The sequence below is a fragment of the Falco punctatus genome (assembly GCF_963210335.1).
Source record: "Falco punctatus genome assembly, contig: scaffold_40, whole genome shotgun sequence".
NCBI classification, from domain to species: Eukaryota; Metazoa; Chordata; class Aves; order Falconiformes; family Falconidae; genus Falco; species Falco punctatus.
Window position 1 is genome coordinate 416,083 of NW_027660300.1, and position 22,089 is coordinate 438,171.

General features: G+C 50.8%; 1 protein-coding gene across 1 annotated transcript in view; it reads right to left on the minus strand.

Moving 5' to 3' along the window:
* Positions 1 to 326: 326 nt before the first annotated feature.
* The window catches only part of LOC308057202 (olfactory receptor 14A16-like), a gene marked incomplete at its 5' end in the record, with an annotated part of 209,659 nt that continues 187,896 nt past the window's right edge, over positions 327 to 22,089 (minus strand). Inside the window, one exon of the mRNA XM_080411333.1 lies at positions 327 to 698. Coding sequence (XP_080267459.1) covers positions 546 to 698 — 153 coding nt within the window. The 3' untranslated portion in view covers positions 327 to 545. The remainder of the gene's footprint in view (positions 699 to 22,089) is intronic.

The following is a 22,089-nucleotide window of genomic DNA, read 5'->3' on the forward strand; positions in this document are numbered from 1 at the left end:
GCACGGGGACCTCGGTTCAAGGAAGCACGTTGCAGTGCCGCATTCAGGTGGTCTCCACAAATCCAGAAGATTTGATGGAGGCCAGCACCGTCACAGAGTGCCCATTGCCTGCCCCTGCCTGCGCTCACAGGACTGCCACGCAGCACGGCGGTGACCAAGCTGCCAGAGCACTCAGGGCTTACACCAAGGCAGGGTGTCAGAAGGGGAGTGTGGAAGTGGAAGGAGGACAGCACTGGAGAGCCAAGGGCTGGTGTTCCCTGGTACTGCTGCCATGCCAGGAACCTTTTCCCCTCCATCTGTGGATACAGGAACTGTCCCTGCAGCTCCAGAAAGGTTTTGGAAGAAAGAATCCCAGGAAAAACATAGTGGTTTAATGGCCTTATGGCTTTGTTAGATGAAGAGAGAGCAGGGCACCTTCAGAAAAGAAAACCACAGAAGGAATTAGAATTGGGACGATACCTTTATCAGAAATGAAATACCATGAGCAACTACAACACATTCAGAAGACACTCTGGGTCTGTGATGAATTACATTATAAGTGCTATTCAAAATTTTATTCCTTCAGAAGAACATCCAGCTATCAGTTTGCACATTGCACCCTTGAGCTCCTGGTTCCTCATGCTGTAGATGAGGGGGTTCAGTGCTGGAGGCACCACCGAGTACAGGACTGACACCACCAGGTCCAGCAATGGGGAGGAGATGGATGGAGGCTTCAGGTATGCAAACAAGACGGTACTGACAAAGAGGGAGACCACGGCCAGGTGAGGGAGGCACGTGGAAAAGGCTTTGTGCCGCCCCTGCTCAGAGGGGATCCTCAGCACAGCCCTGAAGATCTGAACGTAGGACAGCACAATGAAAACAAAACAGCCAAATAATAAAGAGGCACCAGCCACAATTAGCCCCACTTCCCTGAGGTAAGTGTGTGAGCAGGAGAGCTTGAGGATCTGTGGGATTTCACAGAAGACCTGTCCCAGGGCATTGCCTTGGCAGAGCGGCAGTGACAGTGTATTGGCCGTGTGCAGCGCAGCATTGAGAAACCCACTGGCCCAGGCAGCTGCTGCCATGTGGACACAAGCTCTGCTGCCCAGCAGGGTCCCGTAGTGCAGGGGCTGGCAGATGGCCACCAAGCGGTCATAGGCCATGACGGTGAGGAGAGAACACTCTGCTGAAAGGAAAAAGACAATCAGGAAGAGCTGTGCAGCACATCCTGAGTAGGAGATGTCCCTGGTGTCCCAGAGGGAGTTGGCCATGGCTTTGGGGATAATAGTGGAGATGGAGCCCAGGTCGAGGAGGGAGAGGTTGAGGAGGAAGAAGTACATGGGGGTGTGCAGGTGGTGGTCGCACACTACGGTGGTGATGATGAGTACGTTGGCCATGAGGGCAGCCAGGCAGATGCCCAGGGAGAGCCAGAAGTGCAAGAGCTGCAGCTCCCACGTGTCTGCCAATGCCAGGAGGAGGAACTGGGTGATGGAGCTGCTGTTGGGCATCTGCTGCCTCTGGGCATATGGTCCTGTCACAGGAGAAAAAGACAGTGATAATTTAGGGGAGACTTCTGCAAGCAAAATCAAAGCCATTTCCCACAGACCATCCCCCCGTCACACACAGACATCCCTCTCTTTCCTCGGAGACCTTCCTGCAGCTGTGTGGCTGCAGCCCTGCTTGGTGCTGGCCGTGTGGGCGATGAAGAGCAGGGCATCTGCCCACGGGCTCTTGACCAGCCAGCCCCACTCTGCAGCAGTGGGTGGGGGCAGGGACCAGTCCTGGTGTTTAACTTTGTCCTGTGAAACCAGTGCCAACGCAGAAGGGCTGCTCAGCATCTGCAGCGCCAGTGCTAAGGAACGGGAAGGGTGAAGGCATTTTAAGGGAGTTTTAGTTTTTTTCACAGCTCCCCCCATCTCTCCTGTTCAGTATTCTCGGATGTCAGAAAAGCAGAGCATTTTTGCTGCCCTCCGGTGGAACAGAGTGAGGTCTGTGAGGCAAGAGGATTGCCTGTGGGTGAGTGCACAGTGAGGGGAGGTGGTCTGTCCTGCTGGTTCCCAGTTTCTGTGGGCTTGCACCTTCCTGAGATGAATGGTGGCCACACTCCCATGTTGCCCTGAAATACCACAAGGCACTGCTGAGAACAGACTGACCCACCACAGACCAGTAAAGGTTGTAGGCTTTCATCAGAACTCAGCATCCCACCCACAGCAAAGGATACACAGCTCATTTCACCCACCCCAACAGCGTTTTCTCCATCACAGAAACTCTACGCCTCTACGTGGGGCTTTCAGCTCACTAATGGGTGCGAGGGGACAGGTTTCCATTCTGGAGGGCAACGCGCTGCTTGGAAGGGAACTTCAAGGAGGTAGCCAAGTGCCCTAACAAGAGCATCAGGTTCAGGGAGAACCAGCCCATTGCCCAGCCCCACACAGGGCATTGCCAACAGCCCCACAGGTGAGAGGAAAGCTGGGACCCTTGTTCCCATGGACACACCTGCAGGAGAGGACCCACAAGGTCAGAGTGTGACTCTGCAGCTGAAACACCCAGCCCCAGAGAGCCTGACAGCAAGAGCTAGAGAATAAAACTAACCCCAAAAGGCAGAGAAAGAAGTAAAATTGCAGTGATGGTCTAGGTAAGAGTGTCCAGGGCGAGCGTGCCAGGCACTGAGGGCAGCGTTGCCCTTGCCCAGCTCTGCTCGCCACCTCCCCAACACCAACATTGCCGGGCAGCTGCTCTCAGCCCCTGTGCTCTGCAGAGGGACCGGGGCACGTGGCTGCAGAGCTGCACCGCGGCTCTGCTGGAGCTCTGGCTGCAGAGGGGGTGGCTCACACCTCGGGACCCCCAGCCCTGAGGGCAGAGGCTTTGCTGGGGGGAGAGCAGCCAGGGGGATGCCTCAGAGAAAGGGGTCTGCACTGCACATGGTCAGAGAGAGCTTTCTGATTCTGCTTTCAACAACAATTCTGTCTGAAGTTTCCTATCAGTCCTTGCAATATCCTGGATGTCAGGAGATTTTCTTTGTGGGAGGTATCTCCCTGCGCCAGGTCTTTCCCTGTCAGCGCTCACAGACCACATCTCTGCCTCTGTGCACTGGCCCCGCACAAACGTGCCTCTCTGCAGGGCACTGGCTGGGCGCAGGGTCCTGTCCGCAGGGGGAAAAGGGCAGCCCAGAACCACCCTGATGGCTCCAGCAAAGGTGCTGCTGCGGCTGTTCATAGGCGGAGGAGTGGCTGAGGGCACTTCAGGAGGCTCCTGGCAGACCTCCTCATCACTCACAGTTACAGCTGGCAGTCTCAGGGACATCTTCAAACTCGAGATCTCCATTAACATTTCTGCCTTCCCTCTCCTGCCCCCAACAACAGAAAGCTGAAAACACAGATTGAGGAGAGCCCTGGATTTATCATAGCAATCCCTGCGCTGACCTTCGATACGAAAAGTCTCATCCAGACATATTCTGAGGGTAACCTATCCTTGTAAGCAGCGCTCAGCCATGCAGCACACTCTCAACAGCAGAGAGATCCTTCCCTCTCGGGGCTCAGTCCATATGCCCCCAGAGCTGTGGGGAGCCCCCCGGCAGGCTGAGAGCTGCCCCTGGCAGGCGGCAGAGCCCCTGCCCCAGCACACAGCCCCCGCGGCTGCAGGGACCCTGCTGGCAAGGACAGCCCTGGGCACCCCTGCCTGCACAGCCACCTTCACAGCCCTGCAGCCGGCCCTGGCACAAGGCAGCCCACATGCCCTGGCCCTCCCACGCTGCAGCAGGGAAGCCCTGCTCTGCAGCACACTGGCCTCCTCCACAGCAAAAGGCTCCCACACGGTCCCACAGGCTGGGGGGGCCCCAGCTGCTGCAGACCTGGCTAGCAACTGCAGAGGCATTGCCCTGCAGCCACACACTTACCGGCTCAAGGGCTCTGCAGATTTCTCCAGCAGGGAGCTCTCAGCAGCCTCCCACCAAGGTCTGCTTTTGAGCTCTCCCTGCCTCCCTCCTCTGCCCCTCGGGGCTCCCTCCAGCTGTCCCTGGGGCTGCAGGGGAACCTGATGGGCAGCAGCATGAGGCAATCCCTCATGGGCCTTGCCTCACCTGGGGGGACACACTTATTTCCAGCACTGGCAATTCCCTTACTAGGAAAAGTTTTCTGCATGAGTATCAACTTTTGTTAACCCATTCCTAGACAGGACACCGGGAAGACTGCAGCTTAGGATCCAAGTACTCCTAAAGGAGCGTGTGTGTACGTGTGTGTCTGGTGGTTCTGCAGGCAGGGCAGGGAGGATGTCCTCAGTGCTTCAGTAAGCCCTGCAGAGCCCATTTCAGCACTTCATTGCACAGTCCGAGGGCTCAAGACTCAGCTCTCCTTTGCCCAGGCCACGTCTCTGCTCTGAAGCAAAGCCTTTGCAGCCACGGGCTCGGGGACACTTGGTGCCAGGTTGCCTTATGGCCAGGCAGAGCTGGGCTGGTGCCACAGCTGGGGGGCTTCAGCCCAGATGTGCAGCAGTGCTTTCAGACTAAGACGAGGGGTTTCCTCACACTCTTGTTTTTTAATGAGCCTGGCAGTTTCCCAAGACAGACGAGACCCTTGTGTCTGACCAACCTGCCCACGACCTGCGCTTTGACAGCCCACTGTATCCGAGGGTGACTCTACCAACCTATCCAGGAACCCCGCTGACAGCATCATTGAGTCAGAGCCCTTAAAACCCCTACTCACATCTCCAGAGACTTATAGAAAATGAACTTCAGCTGAAGATTTTTATTATGCAAGTTTGTGACAGAGTAAGGTTCAAGGGATGCCAGTAATGGTAGACTGACTGCAAAACACGCTTAAAGCAACACCCTGACCAACAGGTATCGTGAGTTAGTGCTAGCATAAAGTTTTACCCTATAGGCGTCCCTAGGGGGAATGACAGGTTCAGCCCATCCACTGATCCCAGAAGTTCCCATGGAGTCTCCACTCACTTATCCCCTCATTGTCCACTTTGACACTTCATAGCACCTCGCTTATTCATTTACCTACACGGGATAGGTTACAAGTTTCTCACTCGTGATGTACATTAGTGCTCACCCTCAGGCAGCACCACGGAAGGCTTTCACTGACTGCACATGCTCCCCAAGCGGGGTTTTGCCCTCGTTTGAGGGCTGTTTGACATGGAGGTTGCAATCTGTCACTACCACAGTTACCTTTGTCTTACTATTGACTGGAGTGGGTTTGGTTTGTGTTTTTGGTTTTTAGGTGTGTTAGGTGGTTTTACAGGCAGAGGCGGGGAGGATGTCCTCAGTGCTTCAGTAAGCCCTGCAGAGCCCATTGCAGCACTTCATTGCACAGTCCGAGGGCTCAAGACTCAGCTCTCCTTTGCCCAGGCCACGTCTCTGCTCTGAAGCAAAGCCTTTGCACGCACGGGCTCGGGGACACTTGGTACCAGGTTGCCTTGTGGCCAGGCAGAGCTGGGCTGGTGCCACAGCTGGGGGGCTTCAGCCCAGATGTGCAGCAGTGCCCTCAGCCAGGGGCCCACGCAGAGGCAGCTGGAGCCCGTCCTGTTGCAGACAGAGCTGTGACACTGAGGGAACCAAGTGCCAGGGCAGGTGGCAGAGCTCAGCACAGCTGCTCGGCAAGGACAGCACCCTCCAACAGGTCCAACATTGAAAATGGAGTTTATGCTTGTGAGGCAATTCCAGGGCACCCGAAGGAGCGTTCCCTCCTTCTGCACAGGCCACAGCCTGCCAGTGTGTGACCTGGGGCCTGCACTCTGCTGCTCTCCTGCCTCACTCCCCCTGGGAGATGAGACTCCACCGTTTCTTTGCTCCTAGAACCAAGGTGGACACGAATGATGCAGGGTTTCAGATCCAGGGGAGCATCACAGCTGCTGGCCCATCTGGCAGCTGTGCTAGAATGCCGATGCAAAGAACCTGCAGACACCTAAAGGAGCATTGTCACTGTGCTGCCCTGTGACTGTCGGCGGGGGGTTACTTGACCACTGGCTTGCAGGATCCCACCAAGCCTCTGTCTCGCTGCTCCCCTCCTTCTTCACTCCCCTTGATGTCTATAGGGTTGTTCTCTCACATAGTTCTCACTCCTCTCTCGTTGTGTTTGGTCCTTTCTGCCATAGGGGATCACAGAGGTGCCACTAGAATTGCTTATTGGCTCAGGTTTGGGCAGGGGCTGGTCCATTTTGGAGTCAAATGAAAGTGGCTGTTATGGCCATGGAGTCAGCTCTTGGTCTCTTCTCACCTCTGCCAGCCCTACAAACACCTCCAAACCACTCCCAAACCCCTGCCATGTAAACACGCAGGATCTCTAAATTCCCCAAGAAGATGTGAGGTTATTGATCCTAAGGCTTCCTCACGCTGCTTAAATAAGACTTTTCCCCTTCCTCACCCTGATTTAGGTTATTTCAGAGCAGAGTTACCCTGAACCACACCTGTGTCACCTGGGCCAAGCTCAGACATGTAACAACAAAAATAATAATGGGTACCAAGTGTCCAAGGTCACACGCCAGCAAAATGTTTTGCTGCAGCGCATGCTGGGGTGGTGGGCAGAGGTCACTGTGAAGGTGAAATGAGATGTCCCTAAGGAGAGCAATCCATGCTGTCCCTGGGACCAGAGACATGCAGGGCTGGACTGTGCAGTGCTGCAGGAGAAGGCATTGCTGCCAGTGATGCCTCTGCAGCCCCAGAGGACATGTGGTTCCGGTGAACCTCATACCCAGAAAGGACAAGGTGCTTTTGATTGTGTCCTTGACCATGGACATCCCGTGATGTAGGGACACTTTGAAAATCATTGGTCTGTTTCTCTATTGCCTCAGCACAGCAATGACTTTCAACAGTGCTGGCTAACTGGGGAGGCCCAAGAAGGCTGAATGTTAGTCAAGTGGTGCCCACCTACAGGAAGGGTAGGAGGGAGGATCGGGATAACTACAGGCCTGTCAACCTGATCTTAGTGCCAGGGAAGGTTGTGGAGCTGATCATCCTGAGCGCCATCGCACAGGAGCCGCAGGAAAACCAGGAGGTCAGGACCAGCCTGCATGGGTTTATGAAAGGCAGGTCTTGCCTGATGAACCTGATCTCCTGCTGGGACAAGGTGACCTGCCCAGTGGATGAGGGAAAGGCTGTGCATGCTGTCTACCTGGACCTTAGGAAAGCCTTTTGGCTCCATCTCCCACTGCATTCTCCTGGAGTAACTGGCTGCTCATGGCTTCGATGGGTGTTCTCCACGCTGGGTTAGAGCTGGCTGGACAGCCAAGCCCCAAGAGGGGGAGTAAATGGAGTGACATCCAGGTGACGATGGCCCATAAGGAGTGGTGTTCCCCAGGGCTCAGTGCTGGGGCCAGTCCGGTTTCAGAACTTTATCAACAATCCAGACACGGGGATTGAGTGCACCCACAGTGATTTTTTGTACTACATCAAGTTGGGTGGCAGTGCTGGTGTCCTTGAGGACAGGAAGTCTCTACAGAAGGATCTGGACAGGTTGGACCTTTCAAGTGAGTCCAATTGTATGAGGTTCAACCAGGAGAAGTGCCAGTTCTGTACTTGGGCCACAACAGCCCCCCACAAGGCTACAGGCTTGGGGCAGAGTGGCTGGAAGGCTGCCTGCTGGGGAAGCACCCTGAGGGTGAGGGTTGACAGACGGTTGAGCATGAGCCAGCAGTTGTGTGCAGATGACCAAGAAGGCCAATAGCATCCTGTCTGGTATCAGAAAGAGCGTGGCCAGCAGGACCAGGGCAGTGATGGACCCCCTGTACTCGGCACTGCTGAAGTCAAACCTCAAACAACGTGTTTCTGGTTTGGGCTCCTCACTTCAAGAGAAACGTTGAGGTCCTGGACCATTTCCAGAGAAGGGCAACAAAACTGGTGAAGGGTCTGGATCCCTGCTTGGATGAAGAGTGACTGAGGGGACTTGAGTTGTTTAGTGTGGGTAGTAGGAGGCTCAGGGGGGACCTTACTGCTCTCTAGAAGTACCTGAAAGGAGGTTGTAGATGGGGTGGGTAGGAGTCTTCTGCCACATAACAAGTGACAGGACAAGAGGCAAGAGCCTCAAGTTACACCAGGAGAGGTTCAGATTGGATATGAGGAAAAACATCTTCACTGCAAAGGTGCTCAAGCATTGGAACCAGGGAGCTGGTGGAAACACCAGCCCTTTGAGGTGTTTCAATAGAGGTAGATGCAATTCTTCATGGCATGATTTAGTGATGGAATTGGCCGTCCTGAGTTTACATTTGGATTTGATGATCTTCAAGGTCTTTTCCAAGCTAAATGATTCTCTGTTTCTGTGCTTCTATGATATTGCAAGCCTACCTAGACAAGTTGCTGAGAAAGTTGGTTTAGGTGACCCTGCCTCAGCTGGAGGGGTGGACTCGATGACCTCCAGAGGTCAGTCCAACCAAAAAAAACACCATAGAGCTATAAAGGCATATATAAAATGTGTCAACACAAATAGAGGGGCTGAGCTGAAGATGAGCTTGTGGGAAATGGCTTGTGGGAAAGATATTTGACAAATCTGATGAAACCAGCATGCTTTTCTGTGGTCAGGACCTGAGCCAGAATGAGGGTGATGGAGGGGTGTGGTATTGGGAGGGAAAAACGGTCTCAGGAACTCCTCATGCAGGAGGACATGCCTGGCTGCGAGGGGCCTGTGAGGTCAGTTCTGCCTCTGGAGGTGACAGGCCAGCATCAGGAACGTGGCTGGGACAGTCCCTCTGCCAAGGGACCCCATAGGCCCCATCCAGGAGAAGGGCTGGGATAGGGGTTGTTTTTGCCTCGGGACATGATGGGACAGCAGCAGGCACATGGCTTGGTCATGTCCCTGGGAGAAGCTGAAAGGCCAGCAGCAGTTACGTGGTTTGGGAGACCATGTGAGTATTCCTTCTCTCTGGTGAGAGAGCAGAGCATAAGAAAAGGCTTCCTGGCTGCATTCCCTGCTGGAAGGGTATTTTCTGAGATGGTAAAGCTTTCCTGGGCAGGGGAAAACAGCAGGAGAGAGGAAAAAATGTCACCAAGTTTCAACTAGGAAAGCAGAGACGGGACCTCAGCAGGAAGAACTGTCACTCCAGGGGTCCTGCTGCGGTGCGAGGGCTCAGCCAGAGGGAGCCTGGATCAGCCCATGGTTTGTGTTTCAAGGAACAGCCGGTGAGAGTGGAGGTACCTCAGCGAAGGTATGGCAATGTTGGGGAGAGAGCAAGGCAGGGCAGCGAGATGGTGCCTACAGCCTGCAGGGAAACAGGGGCAGGGCTCCAACCATGCAGGACAGCCTATGGTGGGGATGGCAGAGGGCACTGGCAAGGCTGGAAGGCACCAGTAGAACCCAGGTCTGTGTCCCCTTGGCTGTGGCAGCTGTCTCTGCCTCTGAGGGCCATGAGAAGACATGATGTCCTCTTGGCACGGGAGCATCGTTGCCTCCTTGCAGCCCCATGGGGAAGCTGGAAGTTGCTGTGCCATTGCTGTCCTTCACTGGGCATTGGATGCCCACCTTCCATGGTCCCCAGGAAGAGCCCTGAGCCCTGTGTGAGGGACAGCACCGACCTCCCCACAGGCTGCAGGTCACGGCTTGGCCTTTCTGCTTCATCAAGCAAGCCAAGGCTTTGCTCAGCAGCAGAGCTGCCTGCACAGCGCCTTTGCCTACCTGCACTCACAGCCTCCAAGGATGGGCTCTAACAAGGCCATGGGGAGGCCTTCTCAGCCATGGCCCTCAGTGGGGCCCATTAACGCTTCCAGGGACTGTGGGTTTGCTCCTGACTTGGTGTTCTTGAGAGGCTTCTTCAGTCTCCTCTGAACACCTGAAGTCCACAGCACCACAGACACCCTGGGCTCATGACGAGGCAGAAAGCCCTTTTGAGCCCTGTCTCCTCCATCAGGGCCATCTGGTCTTCAAGTTTGGCTCCTACACTTCATGAGATAAGTTTCAGCCGCACAGTGAAAGAGAAAGGCAGGTAATGAGCACTTTGGGGAATTGATAGAAGGCTTTTCCAATTGCTATTGATGCACAGTGTCTCCTGAGGAGGTGCAGACAGGTAGGAAAAGCAGCCCCTGGAGCTAATCACTGCGTGGACAGCCTTGCTCCTCAGCTCTCCAGCCCCACGATTTCTGTCCTCAGCCCCATGAGACTTACATCACTTGACATCAGACTTCTTCAACCAACTCTGCAGTTGAATATAGCAAATTCTTGGCAGTAATTATTGGCTGCTTTCCTTACAGAACAGGGTGTACACAGGAAGAAAAGAGGGATTAATTATCGTGTGTGTGTGGGGGGGGGGGGGTAGTGGGTTAGAACTTAATAAATAAAAAATACATTTCTCAGCTGTATACTTGTGAGTTCAAGCAAATCCCCATGAGGTCTATTGCCACTACTGAAGAGTTGCCCATAGGGAAAATTACAGACACTACTGAAAGACAGTCCAGCTTTTCCTCTCTGACCCTTAAAGCAGAAGCTACATAGGTAAAATGGATTGGAGTGATCAAAGAGAAAGAGGAGAAAGGTATCTGGAGATGAACTTCTTAACCCATAGTTGTAAATCAGGAAACCAGGATGTCAGAATATTCCAATTGACTTCAATTTCATAGAAGGCACAAACTTTCTGGAACTCACGACAAATATTAGAATGTTTTCCAATTTTTTTTTTTACACATGTATCTGCAGAAATTCTCCCACTTTGATCTACGTATACGCAACAACTGGTATTAAAACCAGCACAGACTCTGCCTTCAGACGCCAGCTTCATATCTAATGCCATTCCAATTTGCACAGCTCTCGGGGCCATTATTCACACTTCTTCCTGAAAAGCCTTCATGGCACCTGCAGGGTCCTTGGCCATCTCTTCCATTGCTGCGCATCTCGTTATCGCTGCCTTCCCCAATTCAGGAACCGCTAGCCAAGGAGTAACCAAGGCCACAAGCAGGCTGATGATCTGGGCTATCATTATGACATCCATTACATCTGAGAAGCTCATAGGCCACTAGGAAGCACGTGGCCATGAAGGCGAGTTTGAGGTCCCTGGAGTGTCCCGTTCCCTTGGGGGATTGGCTATCAGCAGCCCAGCTGGTTATGGCTGCAGTAAGAAAGGCACTTGGACTCTGAGACAAAGTGTCATTTCCAATGGCCTTGGTTAGAGCAAACTCTCCTCACACAGAGACAATCGTGTCAGCTGTATGCCGTCCCTTCCGAGGCCGGGAACACGGAGTTTACAGCGTTGGGAGAGTGGTGCAGCAAGTGGTGCAGATCCTGCCTGCAGAAGGGTTATCCCACATTGTCTCCTGTCAGCTCTTGAAGTGTTTTGTGCCAGGGAAACCCATTCTAGTCATCACTTCTCGTGTTCTAAGAGGAGATGTTCACTTGGGAGTCGGTAACTGCAGTCCCAGACAAAGGTAAGGCCGTGCGGTTGGCCATTCACCAGCAGCTTCCTGCAAATTTCTTCTTCCAATATGGCTTGTTCTGCAACCCAGGGACACACTCAGCACAGCTCAGCCTGAAGGCAAAGAGGTACATGGAGCACAGCACAGGCCTGCTCAGGTTTCCTGTGACACTCATCACTAAGTCCTGCATGTGCAAAGGTCTTCTGCTCAGATTCTCTCAACCTCCTGACAAAGGCTAGAAGGAGAACGACATCTCCTTTAGACCGCTAGAGAAAGGGACCTTTACTTGAAGGCCTTGGTTGAAGGGAAAGTGGAAGATGATCTGCAGGAGCGGGCTGGAAACTAGGACCATGCGTGGCAATCAGTTAGCTGAAGGGAATGTGCTCGAGCTTGGAGGTCACTAACCCTGGGAAGACAAGGAGTGTGAATAGACACAACAATTAACATGCTGAGTCATGCTGAGAGAGCATAGGGGAGTGGGGGACGGATGCTGGGAAGGAAAGGTAACACCTTGCTGTTAATTGATGGTAGTTAACCATGAGTTGGGGATTGCCTAGTATGCAATGCTTAGCTTCAAGAACCAATCTGTTTAAAACGCGCAGCTTCAAGAACCAACTGTTTAAAACGCACAGCTTCAAGAACCAATCTGTTTAAAACGCACAGCTTCAAGAACCAATCTGTTTAAAACGCGCAGCTTCTGAAATGTATATAAACTCGTGCTACTGTACAATAAATTGACATTGGCTTGTATCACCCTGCGTCCCGTCAATCCATCGCAGCAATGATCCCTGGCCAACATGGCACAAACGCTTCCTGGACTTGTTTTGAACAAAAGACAAGGCAGGAATGGTGAAAAATGTAGATGGCACCTTTCAGTCAAGAATGGGTGACTCTGGTAAAGTAGAAATCAAGAGCAAGTCAACAAGACAAACTGTAGCAGGGCTGAGTAGAGAGGAAAGATCCCCTCCACCAACCCTTGGGCAGTGCTCTTCCTAATGCAGCCCAGGATGCCATGGGCCTTATTTGAAAGGTGCAAAGCCAGGAGAAGAGGAGGCTTTGGGGACACCTAATAACAGCCTTCCCATATCTTCTTGGGTCATATCAGCAGGAAAAGGCAGCCAGGTTCTTGCCTCTTGTGCGTGACGGGACTGTGAGGGCCAATGGGCATCAGCTGAAGCAGGGGAAGACAATGTCCTTCCCCATGAAGACAGTCAAGCAGTGGAGCAGATGTCCCACAGAGCTTGTGCCATGTCCATCCTTGGAGCTTTTCAAGCCCCACTTGACGGAAAGCCTGAGCTACTTGCTTCAACCCCATAACTGATCGTTCTCTGAGCAGCATGTAGGCCTGGACACCTCCGGAGGTCCCTTCCAGCATGAATGATTCTGGATCTCCATCCACCATGGATCTTGCCTTCATGATGGCGGGGAAATCACTCAGGTTTCCAGCAGCGGTTGAAGCCTAACAGAAAGTGTGTCAGATGACCTGCGACGTTCTTTTCCCACTCCAAGCTTTGCTGCTCAGATGCAGGGCTGCTTGGCTGCTTCCTATGGATTCCTGTTCTTCACCCTTTCCTACCTTTTTCCCTCCTTTCCCATGCACAATTGCTTCTCGTTGACCGCCCCTGTATCCTCCCATGCAAGTAGCCCACCTCTCCTTTCCCTTTCCTCCCTGGCCATTGGCTGTCCTCCTTTGCTGATTCTGAGATTTTCACCATAGGTGGCCACTCAGAAGAAGGATTGATCATCCCCCTTGACTCAGCATCATCCCCCTTGACACAGCACTGTTGTGGCCACATCCGGGTGATCTGTGCCTGGGCTTTGAGGTTTCTCATTCTGCAGGAGTGAGGAAAAACTGGAGAGGCTGTGGAGGATGCCTGCCTGGATGGAGCCTGTGGAGGGAGACTGAAGGTCCTCAATGTCTTGAGACAGGCAAAGTGGAGCCTCAGGGCACCACAGCAATAGCATGCACCTGCTTGAAGGGGGGTGTCGGAGATAAGGGAGTGATTCCTGATAGTGACAGGAAGAGAAAACCTCCGCAAAGTGCTGCTTGGAAAGGTAAGATTGGATGTGAAGAGAAAGAAATGTCCCTCTGAGGGTTGCCCTCTGATGCCAGAGTTCACCCAGAGGCTGCCTGGATTGTCCCATGGCTTTGAGCTTCAAGGAACAAGCAGGGAGGAGGGGAAAAACTTGAGAAAAGGCAGAGAAATGCGTCTGTGAGGGCTGGGTAGGAAAGCAAGGAAGAGTCCAACCCCCAGAGTGGAAAGAGGTGCCACATGGACAGTGTAGGGCAACTTGCAGTGGAGATGGCCCAGGGCTGCAGCAAGGCTGAATGGCCCCACAGGGGGCTGAGGCCTCTGTGCCCCTGGCACTGGCAGCTGCCCATGCCACCAAGGCCTGTGACAGGAAACTGGATTTGGAGGGTCTTCTGCTCTGCCCTCCAAGAGCCTGGGGGTCAGGGCTTGGCCTTTCTGCTTCATACAAAAATCCAAATGTGTTTTGCAGCATTACAGCCACCGACACAGTACCTTTGCCTACCTGCAGGTCTGGCCTCTAATTAGCTCCTCTAACGAGTCCATGGGGACGCTTTGTCAGCGATGGCCCTCAGCGGGACCCATCAATGTTTGAAGGTATTTTCAGTGTTGCTTCTGACTTACATTCCTTGAGTGGTTGGTTCAGCCTGCTCTCAGCAGCTCAGGTTCATGGCAGGAGCCCCCAATGCCCTAAGGAGGTATTTGCCTTTTTGTCATTTCCTTCAAGTCTTGAAGAGCTGTGCAGCTAATTGAATCTGTTCCATTCACGTAGATAAGAGAGAGGATTTCAAAGTGCATTTGAAAGGAATTATTTTTCATTTCATAGGTTATATTTTGCTCCTGATTAGGTTAGAGAGGAGGTTCTAGCAGCAATCTCCAAGTGATAATGATGCAGAGGATCTCCTCAGGAGGTCTGGACTGGTAGGAATCGCAGTCCCTTGAGGTCTGACACAGGCTGGACAACCTTGCTCTGAATGTCCCCAAGACCACCCTTTTTCTCATTGTCCCCTGGGACTCACATCCCTTCTCCTTACATCAGACTTCTCCCCTCAATTCTGCAGGGGGGTGCTGCAGCTCCTTTGCACCATCCCCACCTGTTTGCCTTAGAGGACTGGCTGCACACAGGTGCAGAAGAATTATTCAGACCTGCAAGCAATGTCAAGAATGATCAAGTGTCATAAATAGGCCAACAGCCTCCACAAGCAGATGCCCATTCCAAGCTGTCTCTGATGAGGTGCCTTTCTGCAAGGGACACTCTCATGAGAAATCTTTTAGGCTGTTAGATACAGAAAGATAGATCTAAACACAAGGGAAGAGTTGGGTAAGGAGACAGTTTGGCTGCAGGAAGACACGCAAGTTTTTCCTTCCTGAAGCTAAAAGCAGCAGTACAGGTGAGAGGTACCTAAAAGACCAAAGACTAAAGGGAGGAGAAAACGGGTGAATAACAGAAAGAGCCTTTGCTGAGACAATCTGCTGAAAAGATGACTTCAGAAGTCGTCACTGTCTCCTGCCCAGGTGCAAATATGTTAAAGATGAGAGAAAATAAGGGTGTGGTATAACCGTAATAATAATGGTGAAGTTCTGGTATAAAATCAATATTTCCTTGAAGTATCGCTTTTGAAAGCTCCTTGAATTGGCAGAGGTCACTTGTGAGAAAGGACAAGTCAGTGTTGCAACTGTCTTGGAAGGAGTCCATAACTGCAGCTCGGTGAACCACAGGCTGCACAAACCCCCATGGTGAGGGGTGTGCCACCAGTTAGAGTCCTCTTGGGTGACATTTCTGGCACCTGAGCGGGTAACTGTCCAGGTGGATTTTCCAAGGGTAAATCCTGCCTCGCCAACCTGACAGCCTGCAGTTGTGCGTGAGGAGCTCCACAGTGGATGTCATTTCCCTCGGCTTCAGCAAAACTGTTGTCATGGTTTTCATCAGCGTTCTTCTGCCCATGTGAGGCCATGACACTCTGGGTGCGTACAGAATGAGATGGGTAAAACACCAGCTGGATGGTCATGCTGGGAGAGCAGTGGGGAAGGGCTCACACCCCACCTGGAGGCCACTGGGACATACTGGGGCAGTGTGGGCTGAAGACGGTCCCAATTGGAAAGTCAGCCAAGTAATGACAATCGCACCAATGTGGCTACATGTCGTCCTACTTTATGTAGCAACTTTTTCATATTTATACTTCTAATACACTGTTCACGCGGCAGCTGCCTGACAGTCATTGGTTGTCGGTTACGTATTCCTGTTACCTGTTGATTGGTTGTCATGCTGCAAGCGCCTAATAAGGATGTGCTAACCTAGCGGTTTTCATATCTTGCTTGGCATCCGGCCTTCTTCTTGTACAATGCTCGTTATTCTTTATTCTGCCTATTCAAGGACAGTACAGGATCTTCAAAGTAACTTTGTAATCTGCAGGCCAGGGTTGTCCAACTCCTGCAAGGGTACAGTATGCCCTCGTTCTGGCAACAATTCCCCTTCACATCCCCCTTTTTCTTATTGGACAACCTAGGCTCTATCAACAATTGATTCCAAATCTTTCTTCATACAGGAGAAAATACAACAAAAGATAACAAGCACAGCAAAGATAACAACAAAAATTTCATCCCTTCCATCAATGAGGTTTTCTACCAGCCAGTGATTCCCCATCCCTTAATTAAGCCACTCGTCACAAGTATTTTCAGTAACGCTGTGTTTCTTCATATTATCTTGCAGTTGGGAAAGCTTTTTCTGAATGGACTCAGAATGATCAGCAAGATTCATAGAGCACATTCCCTCAAAATCCTCACAGCCGTGTCCTTGTGCTAATAACAGAAAACCAATGGCAGCTCGATTTTGTCTTAAAGCATGTCGTATACTGTCGACATCAGTGGTGCGTCATCTAATACTCTGGAGGTAATGTTAATTTGTTCTCTCTCCAACAAGCCAACTGTCTCAACTGAGTGAGAGCCTTGGCAGAAGCAACTTGTGGTGTAAAGAGTGATGCTAAAATGACAGATGGACGTTCCCACAACTCAACATCATCTGTACGTTCAGGTCCCAATTGGTATACACTACGTCTGATGCGTTTAAACTTGTTACTTATGTTAAGCATTTGATGGATACTAGGGGCAAATAATGTTAGTTTGCCAAAGTAGCATGGTCCTCCCTGTGCCCTTGCAGGTACGGCGGGCCAGGCACCATCTCGGCAAACGAGGAATACTCCCCGAGGCAACATCTTTGCTTTTTCATTTGTCTCCCCAGACCATGAAACAGGCCAAGTCCAACCGTTACGGTAACCGGTGGTGTTAGAATGCCAGGGGGACCCAGGGGCAATCCAAGTATTGTAATTTCTTGGTTTGTGGATCCTAAAATTACCTGAGTCCATGTCTTGCTTGTAAAACCCCCAAAACAAACAGTAGTTTCCCGGCATAGATCCTAAGATGTCAAGCTCCTGAGGTTCCATGCCGGTAACATTCAGGCCCTGTGCAATTTGGAACGCTTGAGCCCCCGAGGGGTGCCTTGGAATACCAAGTGATTTGCACCAATCGGCTTGCACAGATCCACTGTTGATGGTGCAAAAGTCATTTGCTGCTTGGTCGAGGTAGTCGGAGTATATTTTACCTGTTGTCCAGTGCCCAAACTCCTTCATATGGTTTAAAGGGACCCCAATCAAACAGGTACGAAATGGGCCAGATGGGGTAGCTAACGATAAGCAAAATGGATCTTGCCCTGTCTTGTTGGCCCAGGTAACCCACATGTTCATTTGTGGTTGGACAGGAACCCATGCTGTTCCTTGTGAGGGCATGCTGATGATTCCTATCAGCCCTACAAGCAGATCAAACAATTTCATTATCTCGCAATCTTCTTCCCAACTGACAAAACAAGCACCACAAGCCAAGAGCTTGTCTTTTCTTTGTAGCTAAAACAACAGGTACGTTTTTTGTCAAGGCCCACCAAGAGAGAGCTTCTATTCTGCTGTCAATACTTTCTGGCATCCATATTGCTGGAAAATGTTGATTTGGCTTAAGGTTCAAAAATTCCCTACAAGTATTTTCAAAAGTAATATTAGCAAAGCTCTTTTGACAACCTAAGTATAAAGCATCATCTTTTCGCAAGCGGCTACAACCTATAACAAAATTCTGTCAAGTTACCACAACTTAATATTATTGCTGCTCGTTCCCTATAGTTTCCAAAAACAGCATTCTTCGTATTGCAAGTTTTTGTCAAAACAGCATTACAAGCTCGTGACCCAAATGATTGTCTTCTCGCTGCTGTCAACAGCACGTCTTCTATGGTAGGATGGGATTGGCCCAAGTTCTGCACAGAGTTTGTTAAAGACTGGTTGGAGATAAAGCTGTCACCTATATTTTCTCCGTTCCTCTGGAGTTGACATGCAGGGCGGACAAATCTGCTAGGGACGCATAGAGGTCCTTTATCTGTGGAAACACAAAAATATCCTCTTCCGATGAACAACACTGGACTGGGTCCTTCCCAGTTGCCTGTAGTCATGTTCTTAGAATGAACCTGTAACCCAGGAATGGCCTGTGTTTGACTTCCCTGAATAGCCTGAGGATGTATAACAGCGGGGGCCCTTCTCTTCCTTTTGTCAGGGACAAATAATTCAATGTCAACAGCACCTTGTTTAATCGCTTGGTTACATCAGTCTTTTCTGGCGTCTTTCATGTCACTTAGCTGTTGTCCATGCGGCATCACACTCCATTTGATTGGTCCCGGAGTGGCGCCCACACGCTGCTCCCCCCTTGTGCAGGCATCCTGCTTTCTCTCATCTTTCTGTCCAAGTCTCTTACCTCTCTGCGAATGCAGTTTCTTTGTCTCCCTTGGCCTTGCACATGTCCTTCACAACACCTGCAGCTTGTTAGAGCTGCGGCCTGTTATTACAACCAAGTTAGTTGGTCTGGATTGCTCATAATTTGCCAGTGTTCTTCCAGCCACTGCACATTTTGGAGTCTGTTTTGACTTGCATCACCACAAGTGGTGACACCAACGTGCTGATGGGACCCAGGAAGGGGTATCCTAAGGAGACCCTGAGACTGTGACGACATGACCCCGGTAAGGGGCGTCAGGAGCAGATCCTGAGATTGTGACCAGTGGGTTGCTGGGGAGATGGAGCCTGGTGAAGCGGAATAGCGCAGCGGGGCGGCTACAAGATCCCGGGAGACCGTGACACCAGAAAGGTGAGCCACCAGGGACAGCATGGGGACTGATTTAAGGAAGATACCATGGTGCTGTCAGTGTGGAAGTTAGTGTTACAGTGTAGGACAAGGCCTCAAGGACAAGAGTCCAAGTACTGATAGTCTGATGAATAGAGACTTGCTAGAACTTGTAGGGCACAAGCCCTGGGAACCAAGGAACAAGCTAACTGCAGACCCCTGAGCCGTTACAGTTGAGGAGGCAACCAGACGGACAGAGAAACAAGTACCCAGATAAGGGAACGGATGGCACCGATATGTAACTTTGTTAATCAAGAAAGCAGCGTAGAAAGAAACCCCCCAGTTTTGGAATAGCAATTGTTGCTATGTCAAAGTAAACTAATCAGTTCCTATTGTTCTACCAGTGTGCCTTAAATATCAGCCAATCAGTGGTTTTTACGCTTAAGATTTAACCAATCAGCATGTAACATGTAGAAGGTAGAAACGTATATAATTGTAAGAAAATAAACCGACAACTTGCTTGCATCAAGCCGCGTCCCGTCTCTTCATTCGCCGCAAATTGGTGACCCTGACGTGATCCGGTGAAGGATCTGATGTGGAGGGGCTCTCGAATCGCCTAACTGAGCGACATGCAGCGAATCCCACAGAACTGTGAATGATCTGCTGAAAGGAAGCGGGAGCTGGCCGGCCATAAATCCCTCCGGAGTTGAGAGGTGAGCTGTGGGAAATCCGTCATGGGGAATCAGGTTTCATCCCCAGAAAGAAGCGTCTATGAGCTTATGAAAGGTCTCCTTAACAAACATAAGAAAAGTATTTCTGGGCATGACCTTAAAGCAATGCTTCAGTGGGTGCAAGTAAATATGCCTGCAGTGACTGCAACTGCAATTCTCACGCGGGAACTTTGGGACGATACAGGGGTGAAATTGTGGGATTCTGCGACAAAGGGCAATACTGAGTCCCACCGTCTTCTCTCTCGTGGAGAGTTATTTTTGAGACTCTGAAAGCACAAAAAGAAAAGGCAGAGGAAGGAGAGGCGGAGGAGTCGCAAGCTCCTATAGACCTGTCCTTATCAGCCTCTAAATCACAGTGCTCTAAACCCCTGGGTGTCAATGCAGTGGAGTATCCGCCAGAAGACGAGCCCTTTGACCCGGGACCGGTAGACCCTGAACAAGAACCTGATTTATACCCTCCTGATCTGCGTGATGTGTGGGCAAAAATAAAGAAACAAGCCTTAAAGGAGGGGGATTTAGAAATGGCTAAAACTATAGTTGCTCCGGTCTTGTATTCTCAGGGTCGGGCAGGCGGAGCACGATGGGAGGCTCTTTCTTTTTCGGTTGTTAAAGAACTGCGCCGCACGGTTACGGAACATGGTATTTCTTCTCCGTATTTTATAAGTCTGTTATCTTCTGTGTTTGATACTTATGTCATGACTCCTCATGATTTGAAATCTTTAGCACGATTGCTACTAACCCCGACTCAGTACACGTTATGGGAGTCGCACTGGAGAGGGGGACTGCAAGCCCTCAATGCAGCACTAACAATAGAGCATCTTACGGGCACCGGTGCACGTGCTGATCCGGTAGCGCAGGCTCAACACTGCCCCCGTGCGGCTCTCGAGGCAATTAGAGAAGAGGCGAGAAAGGCTTTTTTCCAGGTTCCTGACGTACAAAAGCCACAAAAAGCTTTTCTAACATCACTCAGGAGTCTCGAGAACCTTATATGCAGTTGATTGATAGACTAAAACAAGCTTTGGAACGTCAAGTAGATAATGCGGAAGCTCGGGATATATTGATAACAAAACTAGCTGTTGAAAATGCTCATGTTGATTGTAAAAGGCTATTGAAGTCTCTTCCCAACCCGAACCCCACTCTGGTGGAAATGGTGGAAGCATGTAACCGAATCGGTACGGTTGACCACAGGTTTGAAGCTATGGCTGCTGCTTTTGCAGCGATGCGTGGTGTGGGGAATTGCTATGGTTGTGGTAAGCCTGGTCATCTAAAGAGAAATTGTCTTGCTCGGGCTGCAGGGAATAGACAACAACCTCCTGGTCCTGGAGTTTGTCCGAAATGTCGGAAAGGGCGTCATTATGCTAATCAATGTCGATCTAAGTATGACTTCCAGGGACAACCGATACAGGGAAACTGACCGCGGAGCGCGGGGCAGCGACGCACGCAGACACAAGTGCCACAGCTGACATTTCAACAACCTCGGAGAGAAGCACCGACACCTCAAGTCCCTGTCCAGCAACCTCAGGCAGCGCCGGATTGGACCTGGCAACCTCACACACAGTAACACTGCTCGATTCCTCGGTTCATTTATTATCAAGAAATGTCAAAGGATCATTACCCCCCGATACACAAGCTCTGTTAATTGGTAGATCTTCCACAACATTGTCTGGTCTCTTTGTTTTACCGGGTGTTATTGACTCTGACAGTGTGGACGAAATCAAAATCATGGCATGGACTCTATTTCCACTTTGTACGATACCTCAGGGCAGTCGAATAGCGCAATTGATTCTGATTCCGGCAAGGGTAAGCTCTCTTATCACTGATCATCCTCCTCAGAGGAGAGGAGGTTTTGGATCCACAGGGTTACCTCACATTTTGTGGGTACAATCCATTTCTCCACAGCGGCCTATGTGTCAGTGTACCCTTATTTACAATGACCAACAAATAGCACTAAATGGGATCATTGACACTGGAGCTGATGTCACGGTAATTTCTCAAGCCAAATGGCCTCCGCAATGGCCACTGACTAATGTCTCTCAGACACTGGCTGGGATAGGGGGCACCGGTCCGAAATGCTATGCCTACTGTGTTATTGTATCATTATATGGATGACCTTTTAGTGGCAGCACAACATCACAAAGTCATGGAGAAAGCTGTAGCCCTTGTCACAGATGCCATGGATTCGGCAGGTCTCTCTATAGCACCAGAAAAGGTCCAGAAGTTTCCCCCTTGGAAATATCTGGGCTGGCAAATAAGAGCACAAACTATTGTTCCTCAACCATTGCAGATCAATACCAATGTAAGAAACCTGCATGATGCACAGAAATTACTGGGAACAATAAATTGGGTTCGACCACAATTGGGAATTTCTAATACAGACTTGGGTCCTCTGTTTGAACTACTATAAGGGGACACCAATCTTTGTTCTCCACGTAATCTTAACTCTGAAGCAGATACATCTTTACAAAAGGTTGCCTCAGCTATCGCTTCTCGACAGGCCCACCGATGGGCCCCTGAACTACCTTTTTACTTGATTATTTTAAACCCTGCTCGACAGCCTCATGCCCTGATATTTCAATGGGACCTTCAGAACTCAGACCCCTTGTTAATTATTGAATGGATCTTTTTACCTAACCAGTCTACAAAAACTATTTGGACACAACATGAAATGTTTGCCTCTCTGATTGTTAAAGCTAGATCACGCCTGTCAACCTTATCAGGGAAGGATTTTGTCTGCATTTGTCTACCAATTACAACAGTATACTTACAATGGCTTTATCAGCAATCAGACACCTTTGTTATGGCACTTGCCGACTAAACGGGTCAAATATCTTCCCATCCACCTTCACACAAACTGTTTAACATTGACTTT